This window comes from Triticum aestivum, chromosome 6A (genome assembly GCF_018294505.1).
Source record: "Triticum aestivum cultivar Chinese Spring chromosome 6A, IWGSC CS RefSeq v2.1, whole genome shotgun sequence".
NCBI lineage: Eukaryota > Viridiplantae > Streptophyta > Magnoliopsida > Poales > Poaceae > Triticum > Triticum aestivum.
In genome coordinates, this window is record NC_057809.1 from 9,463,705 (window position 1) to 9,486,247 (window position 22,543).

Here is a 22,543-nt window from a genome sequence, read left to right on the forward strand (position 1 = left end):
AAACTGACCAACTACCATCAAACATCACATCACCTTGTTTGCTGACATATACGCAGTACCAAATATTGCTGACATATATACTGATATTAGCAGATGACAACAAATTTAGAAATTCTATAACACATACTGAACTTTTTTGCTTTAAGGATGTGTACCTGTGTTTTATGTGGCTTTGATGTGGTAGGAATATTTGAATCAATCATCCTGCTTTTACCGAAAAAGAGTTGTCCTGCATTTCAAGCATGAAACACGATGATACTTGATTAGGCACTTACCATATTTGTGTCGAATGGCGATTTTGAAGCATATTACTTTCAAACAATCAGTTGGGTCGAACTTTCGAAGCCGACGGTTAATTCAACCGAATTGTTGTTGAATCTTGAATAACACAAGCAAGCGAACCAATCTCCACTACTTGTACTCAGCTGATAAGTAGCCTTGCTCTGAAAAGAGATCATCAGCACTTCGTACTACTGGAACTCTATTGAGTTAAACCAGAGAGTTGCACAGAAGTATCAAGTCTAGACAACTTGGAGTGTTTTTTTCACAGGATTACGTTTAGCCAGCACTGAAAACAATAACCTGAGAAACAAGTAACTCGCCGAGCAACCATTGGCACTCAAATAACAAAAGACGGCTACGACAAATCTAGTCGCGCAATCTGCACACCGTCAAGCTAGTTGATCTCGACTCGCCTGATGATCTGAATCAAGAACAACTGACACCCTTGAACAAGTGTGGCCGGCGGGATCGGAGGTCAATTAGCTAACTCGTGTCCCCTGCCCCTGAGCAAGGAAAGGGTAGTCCGTGTAGCCGACCACCGGATCGGAGGTGTAGAACGTGCTCCGGTCATACTCGTTCAGGCCCGCCCTCTTCCTGAACCGCTCCGGCAGGTCGGGGTTCGCCAGGAAGAGCCGCCCGTACGAGACCAGATCGGCATAGCCATCGCCGACAGCCACATCTCCTCCCTCCCTGTCGTAACCCCCGTTCACGATGAATGTACCTTTGAACGCCTTCCTGAAAGGCAGAAGGCTGCACAGGGTCCCGTTCCTCGGCTCCACCATGTGGCAGTAGAGGACGCCGAGCTCGTTCATGAGGCGGACCACGTGCAGTGGGAGCGCCTCCGGGTCCGAGTCGTAGTCGGCTACTGGGGAGAGGCGCACGCCATGGCGGTGCGCACCCACCTCGTCAGCAACGGCGGTGATGGTCTCGGTGGCAAACCGGCGATGGCCTTGATGAGCTGGTCACGGCGTTGTAGAGGCTGAGAGTTGGACCTTTCGTTATCTATGAACCACCAGAACTGGTTGATCAGCAACCCATTGGTGGCATGAATCTCCACACCGTCGAAACCTGTAATTAATTTACCAAGGAGATGCATCACCAATATTATTAGCATGGGTAATTAATTTACCAAGGTGATGGGTTTCTTTACTTGGGTACATGCATAGTGGCTGATGAATGTTAACGGTGAGGAGCAACTCAGTAAGAAACTAAGAATTACCGGCTTTGATGGCATTTCTTGCAGCAGTGCGGAAGTCATTCACCATTCGGGGTATCTCCTGTGCTTCCAACCCTGAGGGGCGTCCAACCCTGCAACACAAGAATGGAATCCAAAATGTTGAGTATAGGCTGGCTAACTACTACTCCTACACCAGAAACGAAAAAGAAACTTGAGGGAGGGGAACGCACCAGTGGGCGAGACGCTGCCTGTATGCCAAATCTGGCAGAAGAAGAGGGCGCCCTTGGCGTGCACGGCATCGACTACAGCCTTCCAGGCCTCCACCTGCTCCTGGCTCCACAGGCCGGGCACGGGCGGGTACCTTGGTGCCATCTTCGACACCGCGCTGGCCTCTGCGATGAGGACGACGCCCGGCGCCGCCCTCTGCGCGTAGTACAGCGCATTGTGCGGCTGGGCCATGTTCCCATACGACCTGCACCGCGTCACAGGAGCAAGAACAACCCTGCCATACATATGCATCATCCACAAAATTAAGTTTAGGAATGACGAAGACCGTGAGAACTCCATCGGTTGCCGGTAGCAGTAGCTACTTGACTGACCTGTGCGCGAGGTTGAATTTGCCCATCTTGTATGGAGTCAGGAGAGGAGTGGCCTCCATCGTCATATTTCCAGCACGGCTTTCTTCTACTGGAGTTGATGAGAGCTTTTGTTGCCTGCCGCTAATTCTGCTTCTCACACCTGCTGGAGTATGTTGGCCATTGCCGCACTAGTGGTATTTATGGAGTTAGCAGTTGACTTCTAGCCCGGTCGGTTTGGTTTTCATCCACTTGCTGAATATTTGTAAGTGTTAACAGTTGTTACCACATGCACCGCGTTACCCTTTATTCTTGTATAGAGATCATCCATGATCAAGACGGTCAGAGCCTAGCATGCATGCATTGTACTAGTACTCACCCATATGCCAGCTAAGATCAAATGTTTACTAGTTCAACTATAGGACAGTGCAACTACTATTAGATGCCATGTGCCCATCCACATACTGTACAGGCCAATGACCTCCAACAGCTGCTTACCTCTATGCTGTATGGCATAATTGGAGGTGGTAATCTGTTCAACATTTTTAACCCTACCTGACCAACAAAATTATGTTACCGTATACTACCTCTGTTTGTTTTTATAAGACGTTTTAGACTTTCAGACACTGTTCAAAAACAGCACAAAGCAAGTTGTCTGAACGTCTTATAAAAACAAACGGAGGGAGTACATTTTAAGTCCAATGTGATATCTTTTTTACTTACAACGACAAAGAATGTCTTTCAAATCTAAATACGTCAAAGAGTATCAGTCAACTCAGAATATCCTATCCTACTCAAAATTCATCTGCTACATATATAACAATCTAGTATCTAGGACCTATATTTAGATGTTGGCCAGGCTAGAATCATCCTAAATGCCTTGATGCCATTTGTTTCCTTCAAAGCGCTCTAAATATTCTGGTTACTCTAATACAGTAATACTTACTAAAAGAAAAGGTCCAGGGCCAATATGATGATCAGAGTGTTGCAGATTTGAGCCCTAAATGCAGAACGGAGCATGAGAGCAATATTGTTCTAGATAGGCGCCTTCCATACAGGGGCTAAGTTCTAACAACATATGTAGCATTATGTGTGTCCAAATGATTGATATGGCATGTCTCTCTGTCTGTCTCGTGCTAGAGAACGACTTACGAATCCAGTCATGTATCCCCTCTCAGGGGAACTGATACCAGCGGTACCGGCTTATAGAGTCATCTCACACACGAGCAAGGCTGTACACTGCATGCTCAAACCTGACACAACAAACAATATAGATGATGAGCAGAAGGAGCAAACAAAAGCCAGCGCCGCGAAATAATTTAAGAACTTGCAAAGGATAAGCAACACCTTCTTGAGTTACATAACATCCCTGATAGATCTAGTAACATACTACTATAGTGGGACATACTGTAGCTCGTTCACATCAAGATCGCAAGCAGCATCATGGAGTGGGACATAGTGTAGCTCGTTCACATCAAGATCACAAGCAGCATCATGGAGTGGGACATATTGTAGCCAATTTAGTTCGATGCAGGTTTAGCAATGCTGAAAGAACATGCATATTCTACATAGGATAGCTGACAGGTCATACCAACGAATTAGAGTGTGATGGGGAAAAATCCACACGCCACCTCAGTTTATTTACCTGCACGGCTATCAAGGTTTACCTCCATAACATTGGAGGAAGTTCTTTGAGATACTGGGCATGTTTTCTACAGATATTTAGTTCTGTACTATCATGATTAGTCCAAGTGAACTAATCACCAATTCAACAGACCGCAAAATCATGGAAGGAAGTGGGGGCTCCGATGAATTCAGTGATGAGTGCGACTGAAGCTAATGCAGCTCACAGTTTGTTTTAGAAATGTCAGCGCCATTTTTTGTGACAGTGGAACATATGTCTAAGGCTAGACAGGAATGTACGAGTCTCTAGATTATGAAGTCTGACATGGGTTTCCTTTAGCAAGCCTATATCATCACACAGGCAGTATCCTCAATATGCAAGCACAATAGCAAGGGTGCTAACATGAACTGCACAAAAAGATAATGGGCGTGGTTTTAAAGCAATTGAACGGCATCCACAGATCATCACAAGTCGCCTGCTTCATAGACATTTTGGGAGAATGGCTTGACAAAATCACATATACCTCCTATGAAAAGTTTGAAGTGTTGATGTTCCAGGTCGTTGGGTCGCCAACTCTTCCAGCTGCCCCCTCTCAATAAGCCATGCCTCATCTGCTTGGGGTCTCTACACTTTGAAGTTGGCACACACCTACAGCCAGTTATTCGACTAAGGTTCAGTACTAGTGTTGTGTGCGTGTATTTCAGAGTGTGGAAGCACATATACAGAAGGAGGGAGGAGTTGAACGATTCAAATCTAACATACACACCAACACGAGCACTGTCACGCTAGAACTGACAGACTGGCCTAATTGGACAAATGGTGAGGTCCGATCACCAAACTTAATTCTTGCTTAACACAAACCGAGTGTACCGACCAATATAAGCTATACAGACTGTTTTCCAATGTTACTGTCTTGTAACAAAGATAATGAAAAAAAATCACATCAACCAAGAAAGTGAAAAAAATCACATCAACAAAGACAAATAAGAAAACAAAACAGAAAATCAAGAAGGGATTCATCTCCAAAGAATAATAATACACCATGGCACTCTTTTGCTAATTTCACCAGCTGGATTTTGATCCGCATAATTGACCAAGTACAGAATGCCATCTTGTTCAATACAATCAGTGGTGAATATCAGGCTGCCTCATGTTCAAGTTACAGAGCTACTTATTCAGTGAATGTACAGACCAACTGTGAACTGCTACCTAGGAAAATAAACACTTTCTGCCCCAAATTTGCAGATCAATATCCTTGCCTAATTTAAGAGCATAATAATTCTGACGGAGACAATACACATGTTCTAGCAGTTAAGTAAAGGACATCTTTCAGTTTCAGGGTTCAGCAAGTTTATTTATATAAAGGGAATATTATTAGTAGCCTAGTAGCAGCAACTTTTGCCAATGAACGGATCTGGACTACACTTGGCCAGTATCAACCCAGAATATTCTATCCTACTCAAAATCCATCTGCCACATATAGAACAATCTAGTATCTTTGGCCAATGTTTATATGCCTGGCAGGCTAGAACCATCCTATATTACTTAATGCCATTTGTTTCAGTCAAACAGCTGCAAATGTTCTGGTTACTTGAATACTTACTATAAGATGAAGTCTAGAACCAATATGATAATCAGTGTGCTGCAGATTTGAGCCCTAATTGCACAACAGGGCAATATTGTTCTACATAGGTGCTTTCCTACCTCATGCATTCCATACAGGGGCTAAGTTCTAACAACATATATAGCATTATGTGTGTCCAAATGATTGATATGCCTGTCTGTCATGTGCTAGAGAACTGAATTTACCAGACAGACGAATCAAGTGTCCTGCATCCACTCTCAGGGCATCTAATACCCACGGAACCGGCTTATAGGGCCTAAGCAGACGCGAGCAAGGCTATGCACTCCATGCTCCAACCTGAAACAACAACCATAGAGATGATGAGTGCAAGGAGCAAACATAAGTCGACGCCATGAAATAATTTTACAATTTGCAAACAGTAGGCAACATCTTCTGAGTTACATAACATCCCTGATAGATCCAGTAAAAACTAACTGCAATGAACATACTACTGTAGTGGAACATACTATAGCTCATTCACATCAAGATCACAAGCTACAAACTAACTACAATGAACATACTACTGTAGTAGAACATACTATAGTTCATTCAGATCAAGATCACAAGCTACATCATGGAGTGGGGCGTACTGTAGCAAATTAAGTTCTGTGCAGGTTTAGCAATGCTGAAAGAACATGCATTTCTACACAGGATAGCTGACAGGTCATGCGAACCAATTAGAGCATGATGGGGAAAAAATTGACATGCCACCTCAGTTTCTTTACCTGCCCAGCTATCAAGGTTTACCTTCTACATAACATTGGAGGGAGTTCTATCAGATAGCGGGCAAGTTTTCAACAGATATTTAGTTCTGTACTGACATGATTAGACCAAGTGAACTAATCACCAACTCAACAGACCGCCGAATTCACGAAAGGAAGTGAGGGCGCCAATGAATTCCAGTGATGCGTGCCACTGAAGCCAATGCAGCTCACAGTTTGTTTTGGTAAATGCGAGTACCCATTTTTTGTGAGAGGAACATGTGTTAGTGATGAAAAAGAAGGAGAAAGTAAAGGTCTCTAGATTATGAAGTACCTCACATGGGTTTCCTTTAGCAAGCTTATATCATTGCACGGACAGTATCCTCTAGCAAGGTTGCCAACATGAACTGCACAAAAAGATGATGGGCATCATCTAAAAGTAATTGAATGGAATCCGATAATCATCCCAAGACGCCTGCTTCATAGACAGAAAACTCCTTTCAGTTTTGGAAGACCGGCTTGACAAAATCACATATATCTCATACCAAAGCTTAAGCATGACGTCTTCCAGCTGCCCCCCTCAATCAGCACTGCCTCTCCCAGATCTGGGGTCTCTAACCATTGAAGTTGCCATGCACCTACAGCTTGTGACCTACCTTTCTCTGATGCTGCAACCAACAATCCTGAAAGTCAAGATAACCATGACGTGAACTGAAATTCAAAAAATGGCAATAAAAAATATTTATGAAGCACTGAACTTCCCATGAAGATTATGAAGTAAAAGCTCAACATATAAGTAATCTTCTGATTAGCATGGCACAAAGGAGAAATAATACATAATAAAAGGATAGATTTTAGAAAGCCACATAAATCTTCAGAAAACATGTATGTTCTTCTCCATTACAAAATAATGACCAAAACATAGTTGGCTTCAGAACTGCATCGTGATTCTACACATATTGCTCAGAATTCTTCGGTTCATGTAAATCTGAATCTAGCGGGCACTTCCCCTCCGCAAGCTGCAGCATAATCTTCAGCAAGGTGTGGTGCAGCTTCCTTGTGAGGGTATATGAACTTCCCCACGAAATACTTCTCGGTCTCCTTGAAAACAGTATAGTAGCTCGGGTCGTGCTTGAGCAATCCATTTTCCTTGAGAAACTTTACAACGTAGTACCGAGGTCTCATCCGGCCCTCTAGGCTGTAACAGAGAATTACTGGCCGATGAGCAATGTACGCCGGTTCCAATCCCACCTCAGACATGAGGAACTCGGAGCTGTGCTGCAGTGATTCGTTCGACTTGGCGAGCAAAAACAGGGCCTTAGGCAGAGCAGTGCTCACCTCGGCATCCGACCACCCTAACGTCTTCTTCAGGTGATCCACTTTGGCTGCGATCTGCTTCTTGTCGCGGAATGCGACAGCACTGAGAGCATGCCTGAACATTCCGGATCCCCGGGGCACACCGAGAGATTCGGTCAATGCCACCATTCTCTGAACACACTCCAGGTCGGTGGTGACCATCCTCGGTATCGAGCTGCACAACTTGGCCATATCGCGATCGCCGAACCCACACTGACGCAGGAACGCGACATTGAGCTCCACCTTGCTCTTGTATGCGAGGAGGGCGGTGTTGAAGTTTTTTTTTTTTTTTTTTTTTTTTTTTGAGGCAAAGGGCGGTGTTGAAGTTGGTGGCACGGAGCAGCCTCTCGGAGGAGCCGAAGAGGCGCAGGTAGTACTGCAGCTTGGGGACGATGGATCTGGAACTGGAAATTGTTGGGGGACTGCAAGAGGAGGCGCGCGATCTCAGAATGTGACAAACCTAGGCCGGAGAGCCCCCGGACGATGGGGGACAGGCCCTTGTCCACGCCGGTGCAGAGGAACTTGGGTCCCGGGCGACGACGGCGACGACGGCGGCGACGTCGGCGCCGGAGAGGCCGAGGCCGGCGAGGAAGGCGAGCACGGCGTCGGGGTTGGCGGGGGACCTGAGGTGGGCGAGCTTGGGGGAGGCCTTGAGCGCCTGGGCTCGGGTGAGGCCGCAGGTGGAGACGAGGTAGTCCTCCACGGCGAACCCGGTGGTCGGGGAGATGCCGGGGGCTGTGGCACCGGAGAGGAGGCGGCGGGGAGAGGAGAGGATGCAGCTCCGAGCGTGTAGCTGTGGCCGGGCGGTGGAGAGGGGAGGTGGTGGTGGCGGAGGGAGTGGAGAGCATCTGGATGAGGAGGCGGCCTCGGCGCCGGAGCATGGCGGCGCCGGCGGCGAGGGGGGGAGGGAGGGAGCTCGGGGAAGCCGTGGGCCGGTCTCTCTCACATTGACAGACAGACACTTACTGGTGGGCTGGGCTTTTCGTCTGCGTGAAAGAGGCTGGGCTGCTCTGGGCTTAGACTCTTTTCTTTAGATATAATTTTTTTTAGCGATTTTGCTTTAGATAGACGCCCTGTCTTTTTTCACAATATAAAAGAAATTGAGTGACCGAAAATATTTTGACGAGTTACTTCTTTCTTTCTTTTTCTTTGTGATTGCAAGAAGATTGAGCATCAGTTGGGTCAAGAATTTCTTGGGATACATTGAAGAGAAGCAAATGAAACTTTCATTGAAGAGAAGCAAATGAAACGTTTTCATAGAAATTCTTGTAGATTCAAGAATCCATATCCGGTGTGTGTGGATTGAGGCGGTGTGCGTCTGCATCCAACATATCCCGGTAGAAAGAAGGCATCGTCTAACCTAAATTCAGTAAAATGAAGACTGAGTTTGGATGGATTAGACTAAACCAATATTTCCAGATAAACATCCCCTGTACAGCCTATGTGCATGCCTGCTATCTCTTCTCTAGTTAGCACTTAGCACACAGAATGAATATACCTGAAAGGACCGTGGTAGCCAGGCTTTTAAATCAGAAAAGGCTACTGCTACCTGAAAGGATGATTGGAATCAGGAAAGCGCCAGAATGGAGTCTAATCAAAGAAGTATGCCGGGCATCTTCCTCTTCGCTGATGTTACTGATGAACCCTTTAAGTAAGGCGAGCTGTGTATAGGCTGGATGTACAGATGAGGCAAGGATCAATCCCTCTGGAATTCGACTGATATGCTGTACCATGTGCGTAGTGGAATTGAACCCAGTAGTAATGCTACATGAACCATCATCACCTCCTGTGCTTTCCAGGACTCTTTTTCCTTGTGCTACAAGATGAAGAGCGACCAGCTCATGTCGCCTTTAATTATCTACTCAACCATAACATGGGTTTGTGTGCAAACAGGGAATGACACAAATCAAAGAAACAAGGGAAAAATAACTCAAGTGTGTCAACTGCAATGCCAACTTGTTAACTCCAAGAGTCCAAGTTTAACCTGTATGTGTGGATATTGGCATAAAATGGACCCAACGGCTACAACTTCAGTCCTAGTAGTCCTCAAGATATCTAATGCATTTAAAGTTCATTTAATATTGCAAAGTAATATAAAGCTTTCCAAAGGTAGCCAAAATTCTAAGTATCCGGGGAACAGCCAAGTATTTTTCATAACAGAAACAGCTAGCGCCAAAATAAATGCTGTCAGTTTTGAGATCAGATTTCTAGAAAAAAGTATTCCAAGAAAAAAAAAGAAATTAGATAGCACTTCCCCTCTGCAAGTGGCAGCATATTCTTTAGCGAGGTGCGGGGCAGCTTCCTTGTGAGGGCAATATGAAAATTTTCAATGAGAACCTTATTGGTCACCATGAAAACGTTATTGTAGCTCAGATTGCGCTTGAGCAACCAATTTCCTTGAGAAACTTTACAGCATAGTATCAGGGCCTGAGCAGGCCCTCTAGTTCTGACAAACAGATGTAAATGACGAGACTAATTCATTGTTGACCATGGTTTAGTCCCAAATAGATTACCTTTTCAAGTTTGAAATTTTCTCAGCAGAAGTAAAATCAGGTACAGGATTTAGGAACAAAGATATTCAATCTTAGAAGGAAAATGGGAAAGAAACCAAAAGGCATGATGAGACACCGAATGGAAACATACATTTCTAAGCATAACCTGGATAGAAAAAATGAACTGTAAATGATGAAAAACAAAAAAAAAGACAGAAATGAAAATGGAAATAAAAATATGGATGAAAGCAACTCATATTTACTGGAAAATGATGCAATACAGTTCTCATCCTTTCTTGTTCTCTGGGTTCTGGTTTCACAAGAAAATTGGTCTACCCACATATTCAATTTCCATTATCCTAAAAATGGAAGTCAGAAACACAAATATATTCATGGACTCTCATTTCCAGAGATTGCAGGCGATGCTTTCATGTCTACTTAACTAGAACATCATTACATCAACACCACAGGGTTCATGAATTAGACTATCAATTTCATTAGGCATTAGCAGCGACCAAACCAGCATATGGAAGACATACTACAGCAGAAAACCAATCTCTATTTAGGGGGAAAAATACTAATGTGAATTACCAGCTTACTAGGAATGGTGAAAACTCTGTTATGCCATACACAATTACCAATTTCCATAGCCGGTCCTTGCTTCATGTAAATCTGAAATTAGTCGGCAGTAGCCCTTTGCAAGCATCAGCATAGTCTCCAGCGAGGCACGGTGCAGCTTCCTTGTGAGGGCATATGTACTTCTCCATGAATACCTTCTCAGACAGTACAAGCACGGAATACAAGTCCCGGTCGGGATCTAGCAATCCATTTGCCTTGAGAAACTTCACAACGTAGCTCCGGGGCCTTAGCCGGCGCTCCAGGCTGTACGAGAGCATTACGGGGCGACGAGCAATGTATGCGGGTTCCAACCCCAAATCAGAGATGAGGAACTCTGACCTTCTCTGCAGAAACTCCTTAGTCTTATTCAGCACATTTGGAGCCCTAGAAATAGCAATGCCCACCTCAGCATCCGACCACCTGAACGTTTTCTTCAGGTGCTCCACTTTGGCGGCGATTTTCTCCTTGCTGACGAATGCAACAGCATTGAGTGCATGCCTAAACATCCCAGACCCTCGGGGTATACCCAGACCTTCGACGCACACCGCCGTCGCCCGGACACGCTCTGCCCTGGAGGTGAGTAGCCATGGCTGAGCGACGCACAGCTTGGCAATATCACAAGGACCAAGCCCAAACTCTCGCAGGAAAGCGACATTGGGCTTGACCACCCTCTCGAGGTCAGCCCAGAGAATGGAGCATCCCTTGCGCTTGAGAGCATGGAGGAAGTTGTCGATGGAGCCGAAGAGGGACAGGTGGTACTGCAGCTTGGAGACGTCGGATCTAGAGCGGAGTTTGCCGCATCCGAGCGACAGGAGGCCGACGATCTCAGAACGCGATAACCCCACGCCGGTGAGCGCGGCGACGTTGGGGGCCAGGGTCCTCTCCACTTTGGCGCAGAGCAACTGGGGCTCCCTGGCGACGAGGGCGGCCACGTCGGCGCCGGAGAGGCCGAGGCCGGCGAGGAAGGCGAGCACGGCGTCGGGGTTGGCGGGGGACCTGAGGTGGGCGAGCTTGGGGGAGGCCTTGAGGGCCTGCGCTCGGACGAGGCCGCGGGTGGAGACGAGGTAATCCTCCACGGCGAAGCTAGGGTTTGGGGAGACGACGGGCGCGGCCGCGGAGAGGAGGCGGCTGTGGTAGCCGAGGAGCTGGGAGATGGGAGACGAGGATGGGGGCGGGAGGAGCTGGGACAGGGCGCGGCATCCGAGGCGGAGGCGGAGCATGGCGGCGCGACGGCGCGGTGGCGCCGGCGGCGAGGTAAAGGGGAACGCGTTGGTGCGGGAATGAGAAGCCGTGGAGAGGATTTTCGTTGGTGGTCAACCCAAAGTGGAGTGGGCCCCACGCGTCGGTGTCACCTCATGGCTCATGCTATAGCTGGCCAAACGGGCCGGCCCGGCCCGGCACGGCACGACCCATCCTAATCGTGCCTGGCACGGCCCGGCCCGCCTAGGCACGATTATTATACGGGCCGTGCCGTGCCAGCCCGCGTGCTGCAGCCTGTAGCCCAGGCACGGCCCGTATGCTAATCGGGCCGGCCCACCGGCACGCCAGGCCTACTAATCTACCTCCTATTTTGCGCACTGAGCGTTTTTAGCCTATTTTTACCTGTTGGCCCATATTAGGATACATAAAAAAATATAAAAAAGTTAATCGGGCCGTGCCGTGCCGGCCCGCGTGCTCGCCCTTCAGGCCCAGGCACGGCCCATGGCGTGCCGCGTGCCGGGCCCGGCCCGTTTAGCACGTGTCGTGCCGTGCCAGGCCCGTGTCGTGCCGGCCGTGCTACCGGACCGGCCCAACTATCCCGGCCCGTTTGGCCAGCTATAGCTCATGCTGCCTGACCCGTTTACAAACGTGTTCTCTCGTCCAATATTTTTGCAAAAAAAGACATGGACGCGTCTAGTGGGCGGCCGGCCGCCTTGGGATCGCTAGCCAGCGGCCACCCGAAAAAGGAAACCACCTGGTCCCCCCTCGAGCGAAAGAGGAAACAGTCCCCTGCTCGCCCACGTGGTCCACCTGGTCCCGCCCGCCCGAACGAAAAAGGGAACCGCCCGCCGCCCGCCCAAATGGTCCACCTGGTCCCCGCCCATCGGAGCGAAAAAGGGAACTGCCCCGCCCGCCAGCTAGCCGCGGGATCACGTGCACCCTCCTCGCCAAACCATGCCCCGCCCACCAACTGCGCCCTGGCTATCTTCTTCTTCCTCACGAAAGAAGGATCTGCCCAGGTTGCAGAATCCTTCATCGCTAGGAGAGAAGGACAACATGGCGGCTCCTAGGAACAAATAAGAGAAGAGAAGAGGCTTAGAGATCACAAAAAAGACAATAAAAAAAGTAGATCAAAGACCAGGCAGGATCTTCTTCTTCCTCACGAAAGAAGGATCTGCCCAGTTTGCAGGACCTTCATCGCCAGAACAAAAGAACAAGAGAAGAGAAGAGGGCTTAGAAATCAGAGAGAAGACCAGAAAAAGCCAGATCAGAAGAGAGGAGGGACGAAAAAGAAAACCTACCTTTAGGATCCAGAGGTGAGAAGACTTGCCCATCTTCTTCGAGATTCTCTTTTGTATATCTTGCTCCTTCTAGTGATTTCCTTGCACACATCTTTGACTTGTATATTTGGTTGTCAAAAATCAAATGAATCGTGCATAGTGTGTTCCAGGAAAAACTATGCAATCAGTAGGTTGCTTTCGTGCAACTAAGCCAAATAAGATAGCCAACTGAATGAGTGATGTGTGCCAACTCAACAGATTATGCAACTCTAAACCTTTTTTTGTGCAACTAACCCAGTTGTAGCATCCAACTATGAGGAGGCACTGTGCAACTGGAAATATAAAAGTGTCAGAACTGTGCAACTTTGGCAAGAACTCATGTATTTGGTTGTCAAAAATCAAATGAATCTTGCATAGTGTGTTTGCGGAAAAACTGTTCAACCAGTAGATTGCTTTCGTGCAACTAAGCCAAATAAGGTAGTCAACTGAATGAGTGTTGTGTGCCAACTCAATAGATTATACAACACTAAACCTATTTTGTGCAACTAACCCCGTTCTAGCATCCAACTATAAGCAGAAACTGTGAAACTGGAAATATAAAATGGGTCAAAACTGTGCAACCTTGGCAGGAACTTGAAAAATCTGGAAGAAGACAAACAATATACGATGACGAGCGATATACGATATGTTCTAATAAAAAACAATCTGCAAATATAGTTCTTAGAAAATAGGTTCACACACTGCCATCACAAATTTGAAACACACTGCCAGCAAACCATTGATCTAAATGTGCAAATCTAACTAAAATAGCTATAGACAATTATAGTTGAAATCTGATTTTGCTTCTATCTTTGAAGTTGCTGTAGCAGACCTTGCTTGATATGTTCACTTGCATTGATTTGCAGAAAATCATGCCCTTCTTTTCATGTAGCTACTGTCTGAATCATAGACCTGCACATTGTAGATAGAAAAAATGTTCAATAAATTGTAGGTACTGTATAAATTGTAGGATGCCAACACAGTATTATGTTCTCTGTGCAACTAGAAATGCTAAGGATGCCAACTAAATACATACTCTTGTGCAACTAGAAAAAGTCTTGAGTATGTCAACTAGTTAGAAAAGTATTGTGCAACTAGAAATGCTAAGGATGCCAACTAAATACATATTCTTGTGCAACTAGAAAAAGTCTTGAGTATGTCAACTAGTTAGAAAAGTATTGTGTAATTAGAATTGCTGAGGATGCCAACTAATTGGATACTACTGTGCAGGTATAAAGTCTGAGGGTGCCAAAGATACTCTTTGGCAACCCTCAATTTTTTTGGAGATGGGACTAAATTATATACTGTTGTGCAACTAGAAAAACTGAGGATGTCAACTAGTTGTATATTGTTCCTTGAAACTAGAAATGCTGAGGATGCCAACTAAATGGATACTCTTGTGCAACAAGAAATCTTGAGGATACCAAGTCAGAAAAATAGTTATTCAACACTTGCATGACGAGAGAAAAAAAATCATCACACCGTCACCAAACCAAAAACCGAGTTTATAAAAATGACGCTGATGCTGTTGAAAATACTAGCTGCATTGAGTTCTCCAGAAAAAGTACTAATCTCAACTGTATGATGGCCCAGACTAGAAAGATGGACTAGGTGTACTGTTTGTGCAAAAAGAAGCACATATTTGTGTAACTAAAATATTGGTCCAAAACCAACTTTCCTGCGGCATGTGTGCAAAAGAAAAATCCCAGACTAGAAAGATGGACTGGGTGTACTGTTTCTGCAAAAAGAAGAACATATTTATGCAACTAAGCATGGGTCCAAGCCAACCTTTTTATGCAAATGTGTGCAACAAAACAGCCTAGACTGGAGTCCATTTGTTCTAGTCTTTTGGTTGTTGGTTGCACACATTGCAGGGAAAAGATGGTTTTGGATCCATGTTTAGTTGGCACAAATATGGGCTTCTATTTGCAGACACTACATTCAGTCTATCTTTTCCTGCAAAAAATGTGTTCAACCAACACACGGACTATATGAGATAGAAAACCTAAAGTCTAAAAAGTGGCCGGCCACTAACTGACCGAAACGGGCGGCCGGCCCGTGGCCGTTCGATCGCGCGAGCGATCGCTCCCAGATCCGCCAGGTGACGAGCCGACCACTACCAACCACCACTTCACTTCTCTCCCATAGAAAAAGACTGGATTTGTTGTTTGTGCAAATATAAACATATAATTGTGCAGCTAAACTTGTATCCAAAGCCAACTTTTGCTGCAAATTTGTGCAGCAAAGAAGATGAAATTCTCTTTCCTGTATTAAAAGTATTAAAAACGAGACTAGAAAAAGCACAAGAACAATATTAAAAATGAGCATACAAGTAGTCTTGTCTCACACAAATTGCAATAGGGGGAATATGTTCTATAGGATGTATTATATACTAAAAATGAAACAGAAAAGAAGATGAAATTCTATTTCCTGTCATCAGAAAACGGTGTCAAAAGTGATCACATTCCGACGTGATCACCTAAGGTTTTGCAAACAAAAGGTGCCGAAGGTGATTAGTTAACACTGCATACAAAATATTTCTTCTTCTTCAGAAAAAACTGGATAAAAAAGGTTGATGATGCCAACTTGATATTATGTTAGTTATGCAACTACAAAATGCAGAGGATGCCAACTAAAAGTAGTTACTCTTGTGCAACTAGAAAGGCTGAGGATGTCAACTAGTTAGGTGTTATTGTGTAACTAGAAAATGCTCAAGATGCCAACTAATTAAATACTCCTGTGCAACTAGAAAGGCTGAGGGTGCCAAGTCATTTGATACTCTTGGGCAACCCTCAAAAATTTGAAGATGGGACTAAAAAATAGCTACTCTTGTGGCTGAGGATGTCAATTAATTGCATACAGTTTGTGCAAGTAGAAATGATGAGTATGCCAACTAATTGAATACTCCTGTGCAACTATAAATCTTCAAATAAGCAGGCCTATTAATCTCCTTCCCAACTGTAGATCAAATAAGCAGGCCTACTGCATCAAAGCTACTCCAAATCAGTGCAAATCCACACTAGTGTAATTCAAGTTTACTGCAAATCTGCACACTGGAGTAATTCAGATTTACTGCAACTACTCTAAATCACTGCAAATCAGTGCTATTGCTACTGCTACCTCCAAATCAGTGCAAGGGGCTGAACTGAATGTACTCCATGCTTTAATCCATGAAAGAAAGGGGTTGAATTGAACCAGAGGAGGAAGAGTACCTTTGGCGGCGTCGCCGTCGCCATGGATATGACCGCCGACTCCGCGGCTCAGGCGCCGCTCCACATCAAGCGTCGTTGCGTCGCCGAGGTAGCTTCAATACTTGAGATGCGGCTCCAGATCCTCCCGCTCGGGCTCCACCTCCTCCCGCCGTCGTCTTCACGCCCGCGCCGGCGCTGCTCGGGCTCCGCTTCAGCGACTCCTCACACCTATCCACAAGCAGATCGGGGACCAGCGCATGTGGATCCAGCTCCTCCTCGCCCAGCAGCGCATCGCCGGCGAATAAAAATGGCAGCTTTGTGTGAACCAGGGTGGTGGGGAGCAGTGAGCGGTGGTGCGGAGCAAGATGCCGGCGAGAGGGAGAGAGAGGGCGCATCAACGGGGAGAGAGCGGCGTCGCGCGCGTGAGAGAGAGGCGACTGGTGGCCGGCGTCGCGCAAGAGAGAGAGAGAGGCGAGCGGGGGCGTCGTGCAAGAGAGAGAGAGAGATCGGGGGCGAGTGGGGAGCGAGTGGTCGGTGGCGTCGGGCGAGGAAGAGGGGAACGTGTCGGCGGAGGGGTAGAATGGGAAACTTGGGGAAAATCGTAGCCTACGAAAGTTGGACGCGTGCGGCGATTCAGGGCGGGATCGAGGCCGCTCGTTCCGTCTAAATGGTGCGCGTGCATTTTTTAGATTTTAGGAAAAGACATTCGGAGCGCATTTTATACAAACAAAATGACTCATATAGCCAATCAAAATAGATGACTCATTTAGGCTAGTAATTTTCCGGGATCGATTACAAGAAGTTTCTTGATTACCCCTTTGATGCCTGCTCATCGGGAAGCATGTGGGTTTACTTCTCCCGTCCGTCACTCTTGTGTGTGGGGGAACCCTACCCTCATGTCGGACCTATAGATAGAGGTAGGTTAGGGCTTATTAGTGGTGTCATCAGGTCGAAGAGGTTGCGCTACGTCCAACAAAGTTTGCCGTACACCGTCCCCCTCTTTGTTGATGCAATTTATAACGGGTTCATTTGGTTAGGGTATCTAGTCAAGGTCGGTGCGATTTTCCGGCGACCAAGCCATTGATCTTTTTGTTCACCCGTTATCTTGTGATATATATATATATATGTAATTTTGTTCACATTTACAAGGTAGAAAACCGATCTCATTTAAGGTAGCTCTTTTTAGGCGATAACAAACGGCTTCTTGATATAGATGAAGTACAATCTTTTCTTTTCCCTTTTGTTGCCGCTCATTTACGACCATGTGGGTTCCCTTCTCTATCATCCATCGCTTTGACTAGTGGAGGGGTCCCCTTCTCTCGTGTTTGGCCTATAGATAGGGGTAGGTTAGGGGTTTGTCAACGGTGTTGTCTATAGGGGTACTTGTGCAAAGTGTCAAAGAGTCCATAAATCATGCTTGTAATCTTTAATGCATTTATGAGATCTGTTGTGCAATTCTCAACCAAAAAGGAAGGATCACTGGTGCTAGAACTAGCGGAGTTATCCAGCATAAGTCAGGCGAATCACAAGATTTGCATTGCTAATCTTTTAGGACACTTTCACGCAAATAAAGTAAAATACAAGCACACTGGAACTGAACACATCTCATCCCGCTGGCAGCATGCATCTGGAGATCACCATGGTTTTACAATTTGTGTCAGCCACCAAAGAGCTTTTCAAATTTGTGCGTTTCGAGAGAGGCAAAAGAACTGAGTAATATTGGAACGCTGTTAAACTTTTTCTACAATAGACGGATTACATCTCTTCTTTTCATGAACGCGGTCATCCGTTAAACATGAAAACAGCTCCAAACATGATACACTCTGAATGTTGCACTAAACCCATGGCAGTGCTCATACAAGTTACTGCCTAGTGAGATGAGATCAGGGAGCTCTCACAAAAGAGAAAAAATAGAGACGAGACCAGGCAGCATGTCAATATGCATTGAGTAAAATAGACCAAAACACTATACTTGCCCTACAATAAAATGCCATACTCCGCGTCTGCGGCACTATAGCTCGATATACCATAGGCACCACGCCTAGTTATGCCTGCAACAAGTATGCATCGAAGCGGAGCTGATCCTCCTTCAGAATCACGTATAGGCAAACCCCCAGTTTGCGCCATGCTCCATCTCCTCGAAGAAGAAAGGACCATGATACACATCCAGTTTCAGCACATTTTCTCCTCCTGGAAGAAACAAAGCACCACCTAAATTCAGTAAAGTGAAAACTTCAGAGTTTGCGTGGATTAGTGTAAAACAACATCTCCAGTGTAAATGTCCTTGGTTCGACCGTTACTGCCTATGTGTGCCTGCCATGTCTTCTCTAGTCAGCACACTAAATGAATATACACATGGAGACCGTTGTAGCCAAATTGGTGACATGCTTGCTCTATAGAGTCTAACCAAAAAAAGGGTACGACAAAAATCTATCTCTTTGTTTCAGACAGTGTAAACAGGTCGCAAGGAAAAATCATCTAATATTGTTTTTCCTTAAAGGCAAAGAGCCCAAGAAAGACCAGTTTTCATCGATCTTAACTAAAAGACGGATAGTTGCCTCATCTGGGGGACACTTGGCTAAAAGAATAAAAAGGAACTACCTGCATCTGACTTTCAGAGTGTATATTTTCATGAAACGATAATTGGATCCAAAATCCCCCCCATATGAGCACTACTTCTCTTACAAGACGAAAAGAGCTTAGTTATTTGCAATCTCTAGACAGTCTGTACCTTATTAACAATAACTCAAACAAGAATTTGATATGCAAGGGTTAAAGAAATACTCAAATCATCAATGGTGCTAACAAATGTATGGTCTAGTTTATTTTAACCAACAGAAGAACAAAAAAAATATCAAGTTTGCAAGGTTCCACCTGATATTTCTAAAAGACGAGTTAAGACATTCAGCTAAATCTAGATCGTAACACCAATCTATAATTTGAGATACAACTTGATATAAAAGCCAACTCAGTAATATGTTGGTCCTTGAAAGGAACCATCCCAAACAGTAGCCTACATAAAAAAAAACATGACGGACAGTAGCCAGTAGTATTAGGTACAGAACAACGGAGTGGGAAATGTGCAATCACAACCTACGATATAGCCAAACAATAATACCATACAGAATCATAAAAAAAGCAAGTCTAATGCATGTATGACAGAACAAGGTTTGATTAAGTAGAACGTGCATTATGGACATCTTGCTTCTAATGAAAATTCCAAGTTAATAATTATGGAAAGGGGAACATGCACACAATATAATGGTAATGTAAGTCCAACTATAACTGCAACAAAATAAAGCATGAAACAAAGGAAGCACCTCTTGTGATGGGTTAGACCCAAAAGGCACACGCAGTTTCCCATAGTGCTGACATAGTATCAGCAGCAACTAAATAAGTAACTTGCGAGGATCACCACTCTGGTATTGACTGGCGAAGATTCATACCATTAATCATCTAATCGAGCCATTTATTTACATCCTTTGATTCAGCACTTCCACCAACAAGAGGGCCACGAACAGGTTGATGGTAGAAAACATGGAAGTAACTAAGCGCACTGCCATCAGTGATCCTTGAAGGGAATAAAGAGGAAAAAATAACTAAAGTGTTAACTACAACATCAACCTGATGACTCCAACAGTCCAAGTTTACACCCACCGTATGTGCGGATACATAGAGCTTAACTCGTGTGGCATAAAATGGACCCAATGGCTCGAATTTTAGTCAAAATAATCCTCCAGATACATAATACATTTACATCATAATAAATAATTTGAAGGAAACAACATGACCTATCTTTCTGTGCTTGAGAAAGCTTAACTAATATAAGGCTTTCAAAAGCTAAGCCAAAACTCTGAAATAATCATGAAACTGCCAAGTACTTTCAGAACAGCAACAGCTATCAATAACAGAGCAACTATTATAGCATTATTCAATTTTGAGCTCATATGCCCGTAGAAAAAGTATCAGCCAGTAGGCCATCCAAAAAATACGGGGGGAAAAACTAAGAAAACTGATACAAACTACTACTAGTAAACAATGACTAGCTTTCTCAAACAGGCAATATCTCATAAACAAAGCTATTGCAGGAAGAACAAAGAGTTTCAGCTTACAAGAACTAGAGGAAGCAGCCAAATACCTAGGTCAAAACTGGATGACCAAAGGAAAATTTTGATACTTCGTATCATCATGGCCAAAATAAGAATCTTTTTCGATGGAAAGATAGATTGAGGATTGCATTGAAAACTGCAATGACCATTGAGAACATAGAGATAGAGCGTGCAGATATACGCTTTATCGATAGTTGAAAGCATTTGTAGAATGCCCTGATCTCCACACTCTTAGTTCCACTATGTGTGTCAATATTATGCGAATGAGGATGGACAAGTTCATTGCAGTGCCATCATTCAGTGAGACATAATCAAATTACCAGTTTCACCCAGGATTACCAATACTAAATAACATGCATCAGACAATAAACATTCAGTTTGGCAAATAACACTGAATCAGAAATTACCAGCATTATCGCTTCTCACAGCCCATTGTTGGTTCATGTAAATCTGAATCTAGCGGGCACTTCCCCTCTGCAAGCGGCGGCATAATCTTCTGCAAGGTGTGGTGCAGCTTCCTTGTGAGGGCATATGAACTTATCCACGAAATACTTCTCGCTCTCCTTGAAAACAGTATAGTAGCTCGGGTCGTGCTTGACCAATCCATTTTCCTTGAGAAACTTTACAACGTGGTACCGGGGTCTCATCCGGCCCTGTAGGCTGTAACAGACCATTGCCGGACGTTGAGCGAGGTAGGCCGGTTCCAACCCCACCTCAGAGATGAGGAATTCAGACCTGCACTGCAGTGATTCCTTTGATTTTGCGATCAAATTCGGAGCCTTACACACAGCAATGCTCACGTCGGCATCCGACCACCTGAATGTCTTCTTCAAGTAGTCCACTCTGGCAGCGATCTTCTCCTCGGTGAAGGATGCAACAGCTTCAATCGCATACCTGAACATCCCGGATCCACGGGGTACACCGAGTGCTTCGGCGGACGCCAACGCCGCCTGGACGCGCTCTGGGTTGCTGCTGAGCAGCCGTGGCCTATTGAGGCACAGCTTGGCAATATCACAAACACCTAGCCCACTCTCTTGCAGGAGAGCGACATTGGGCTTGACCACCCGCTCGAGATCAGATCCGACAAGGCTGGAGCCATGGCTGACCGCGTGTAAGAGGTTCTCGAAGGAGCCGAGGAGGGGCAGACAGTACTGTACGTTGGAGACGATGGATCTATGCCGGAAGAGGCCGGCAGTAACCGAGACGAGGCGCGAGATGTCAGATCGCGATAAGCCGAGGCCGGAGAGCCCCGCGGCGACGGGCGCCAGTGTTCTCTCCACGCTGGCGCAGAGGAACTGCGGGTCCTTGGCGACGAGGGCGGCGACATCGCCGGCGGAGAGGCCGAGGCCGGCGAGGAAGGCGAGGACGGCTTCGGGCTTGGCAGGGGACCTGAGGTGGGAGAGCTTGGCGGAGGCCTTGAGGGCTTGGGGTCGGGTGAGGCCGCAGGTGCTGACGAGGTAGTCCTCCACGGCGAACCCGGTGGTCGGGGTGGAGATGGCTGGCGCTGCGGCTGAGAGGAGGCGGTGGAGAGGGGATACGGGAGAGGTGGCTGGAGATGAGAGGAGGTGGGCGAGGATGGAGCTGCGGAGGCGGAGCATGGCGGCGCGGCGGCCGGCGGCGAGGGAATGGGGAACAGAGTGGCGAGGGTAGGCTTGCGTTGGTGTCACCTTGAGTGACGGGCTGGGCTGGGCTGGGATGGGATGGGCTACGACTCTTGTACACGAATTTGTTTCAAAGGTTTATACAATGATGATGAAACAGAGTGGATCATGAAGGAGATTAAGTTGTTCTAAAAAAATGTTGTTTTCAAGAAAAAATGAAGGACATTAAGTATAGGCAAAATTTGTTCCAGAGTTGTAATATAAGTCATGAACATAGAAACTTTAACTTTGAAGGCTCAACACGCTTCCTCTCCTCCTTAGGCATCGGTCGTCATGTTTGGCTTGGGGTTCTTTACGACTCAGTTCCTGTACCTATAATCATTCTTTCGTCTAAATAATAAAGTTGCGTCCGTTTGCCTCAAAAAAATGCGGGAGACTAAATGACCCTCGGATTCTAGAAAAAGAAAATTAAGTAACCCTAAAACAGGAGATTAAGTCTAGCGTGTTGCCCTTGAAAAATATATGTGAAGGAGATAAGTCTCCTAGGAACTCATTTCTGACATGTGATTTCGTGGCTTGAAAAACGTGTTTGTAGTAAGGAGACTCATGACTTGGCAAGTATGGCTAATTGCACCCCTTGCCAATCTTTGCATGCCTTTGATACTTTCTACATG

General features: G+C 45.8%; 2 protein-coding genes across 4 annotated transcripts; both read right to left on the minus strand.

Moving 5' to 3' along the window:
* Window positions 1-468: 468 nt before the first annotated feature.
* Window positions 469-8,220, minus strand: LOC123131632 (uncharacterized). Of its 3 annotated transcripts, none has more exons than XR_006464253.1 (7): window positions 6,030-6,302; window positions 5,468-5,579; window positions 4,182-4,306; window positions 2,059-3,287; window positions 1,690-1,961; window positions 1,502-1,590; window positions 469-1,350 (listed from the first exon to the last, which is right to left on the minus strand). XR_006464253.1 is itself a non-coding variant. In XM_044551300.1 (5 exons), the coding sequence occupies exons 1-4, from the start codon at window positions 8,218-8,220 to the stop codon at window positions 5,510-5,512; spliced, it is 702 nt and encodes a 233-aa protein (XP_044407235.1). In that variant the 3' UTR covers window positions 3,295-4,306; window positions 5,468-5,509. The 3 variants fall into 3 exon arrangements, 1 of the variants encoding a protein (XP_044407235.1); XR_006464254.1 differs by having other exon boundaries at window positions 6,008-6,302; XM_044551300.1 differs by lacking the exons at window positions 469-1,350; window positions 1,502-1,590; window positions 1,690-1,961; window positions 2,059-3,287; window positions 6,030-6,302 and adding exons at window positions 6,318-6,390; window positions 6,529-6,666; window positions 7,800-8,220 and having other exon boundaries at window positions 3,295-4,306.
* Window positions 8,221-17,848: 9,628 nt separating this feature from the next.
* LOC123131633 (uncharacterized) lies at window positions 17,849-21,950 on the minus strand. Its single transcript, XM_044551301.1, has 2 exons — window positions 20,676-21,950; window positions 17,849-18,349 (listed from the first exon to the last, which is right to left on the minus strand). The coding sequence occupies exon 1, from the start codon at window positions 21,864-21,866 to the stop codon at window positions 20,709-20,711; it is 1,158 nt and encodes a 385-aa protein (XP_044407236.1). The 5' UTR covers window positions 21,867-21,950; the 3' UTR covers window positions 17,849-18,349; window positions 20,676-20,708.
* Between the last annotated feature and the right edge of the window lie 593 nt (window positions 21,951-22,543).

Bases quoted from the DNA above. Each gene is read 5' to 3' on its own strand.
- LOC123131632 (XM_044551300.1), bottom strand. From the start codon at position 8,220: ATGCTCCGGCGCCGAGGCCGCCTCCTCATCCAGATGCTCTCCACTCCC. The intron at 6,667-7,799 runs GTTTGTCACATT...CTTGACTTTCAG, and splicing joins CCGGGGGCTCTCCGGCCTAG to GATTGTTGGTTGCAGCATCA. The intron at 6,391-6,528 runs GTATGAGATATA...CTTTTTGTGCAG, and splicing joins GACGTCATGCTTAAGCTTTG to TTCATGTTGGCAACCTTGCT.
- LOC123131633 (XM_044551301.1), bottom strand. From the start codon at position 21,866: ATGCTCCGCCTCCGCAGCTCCATCCTCGCCCACCTCCTCTCATCTCCA.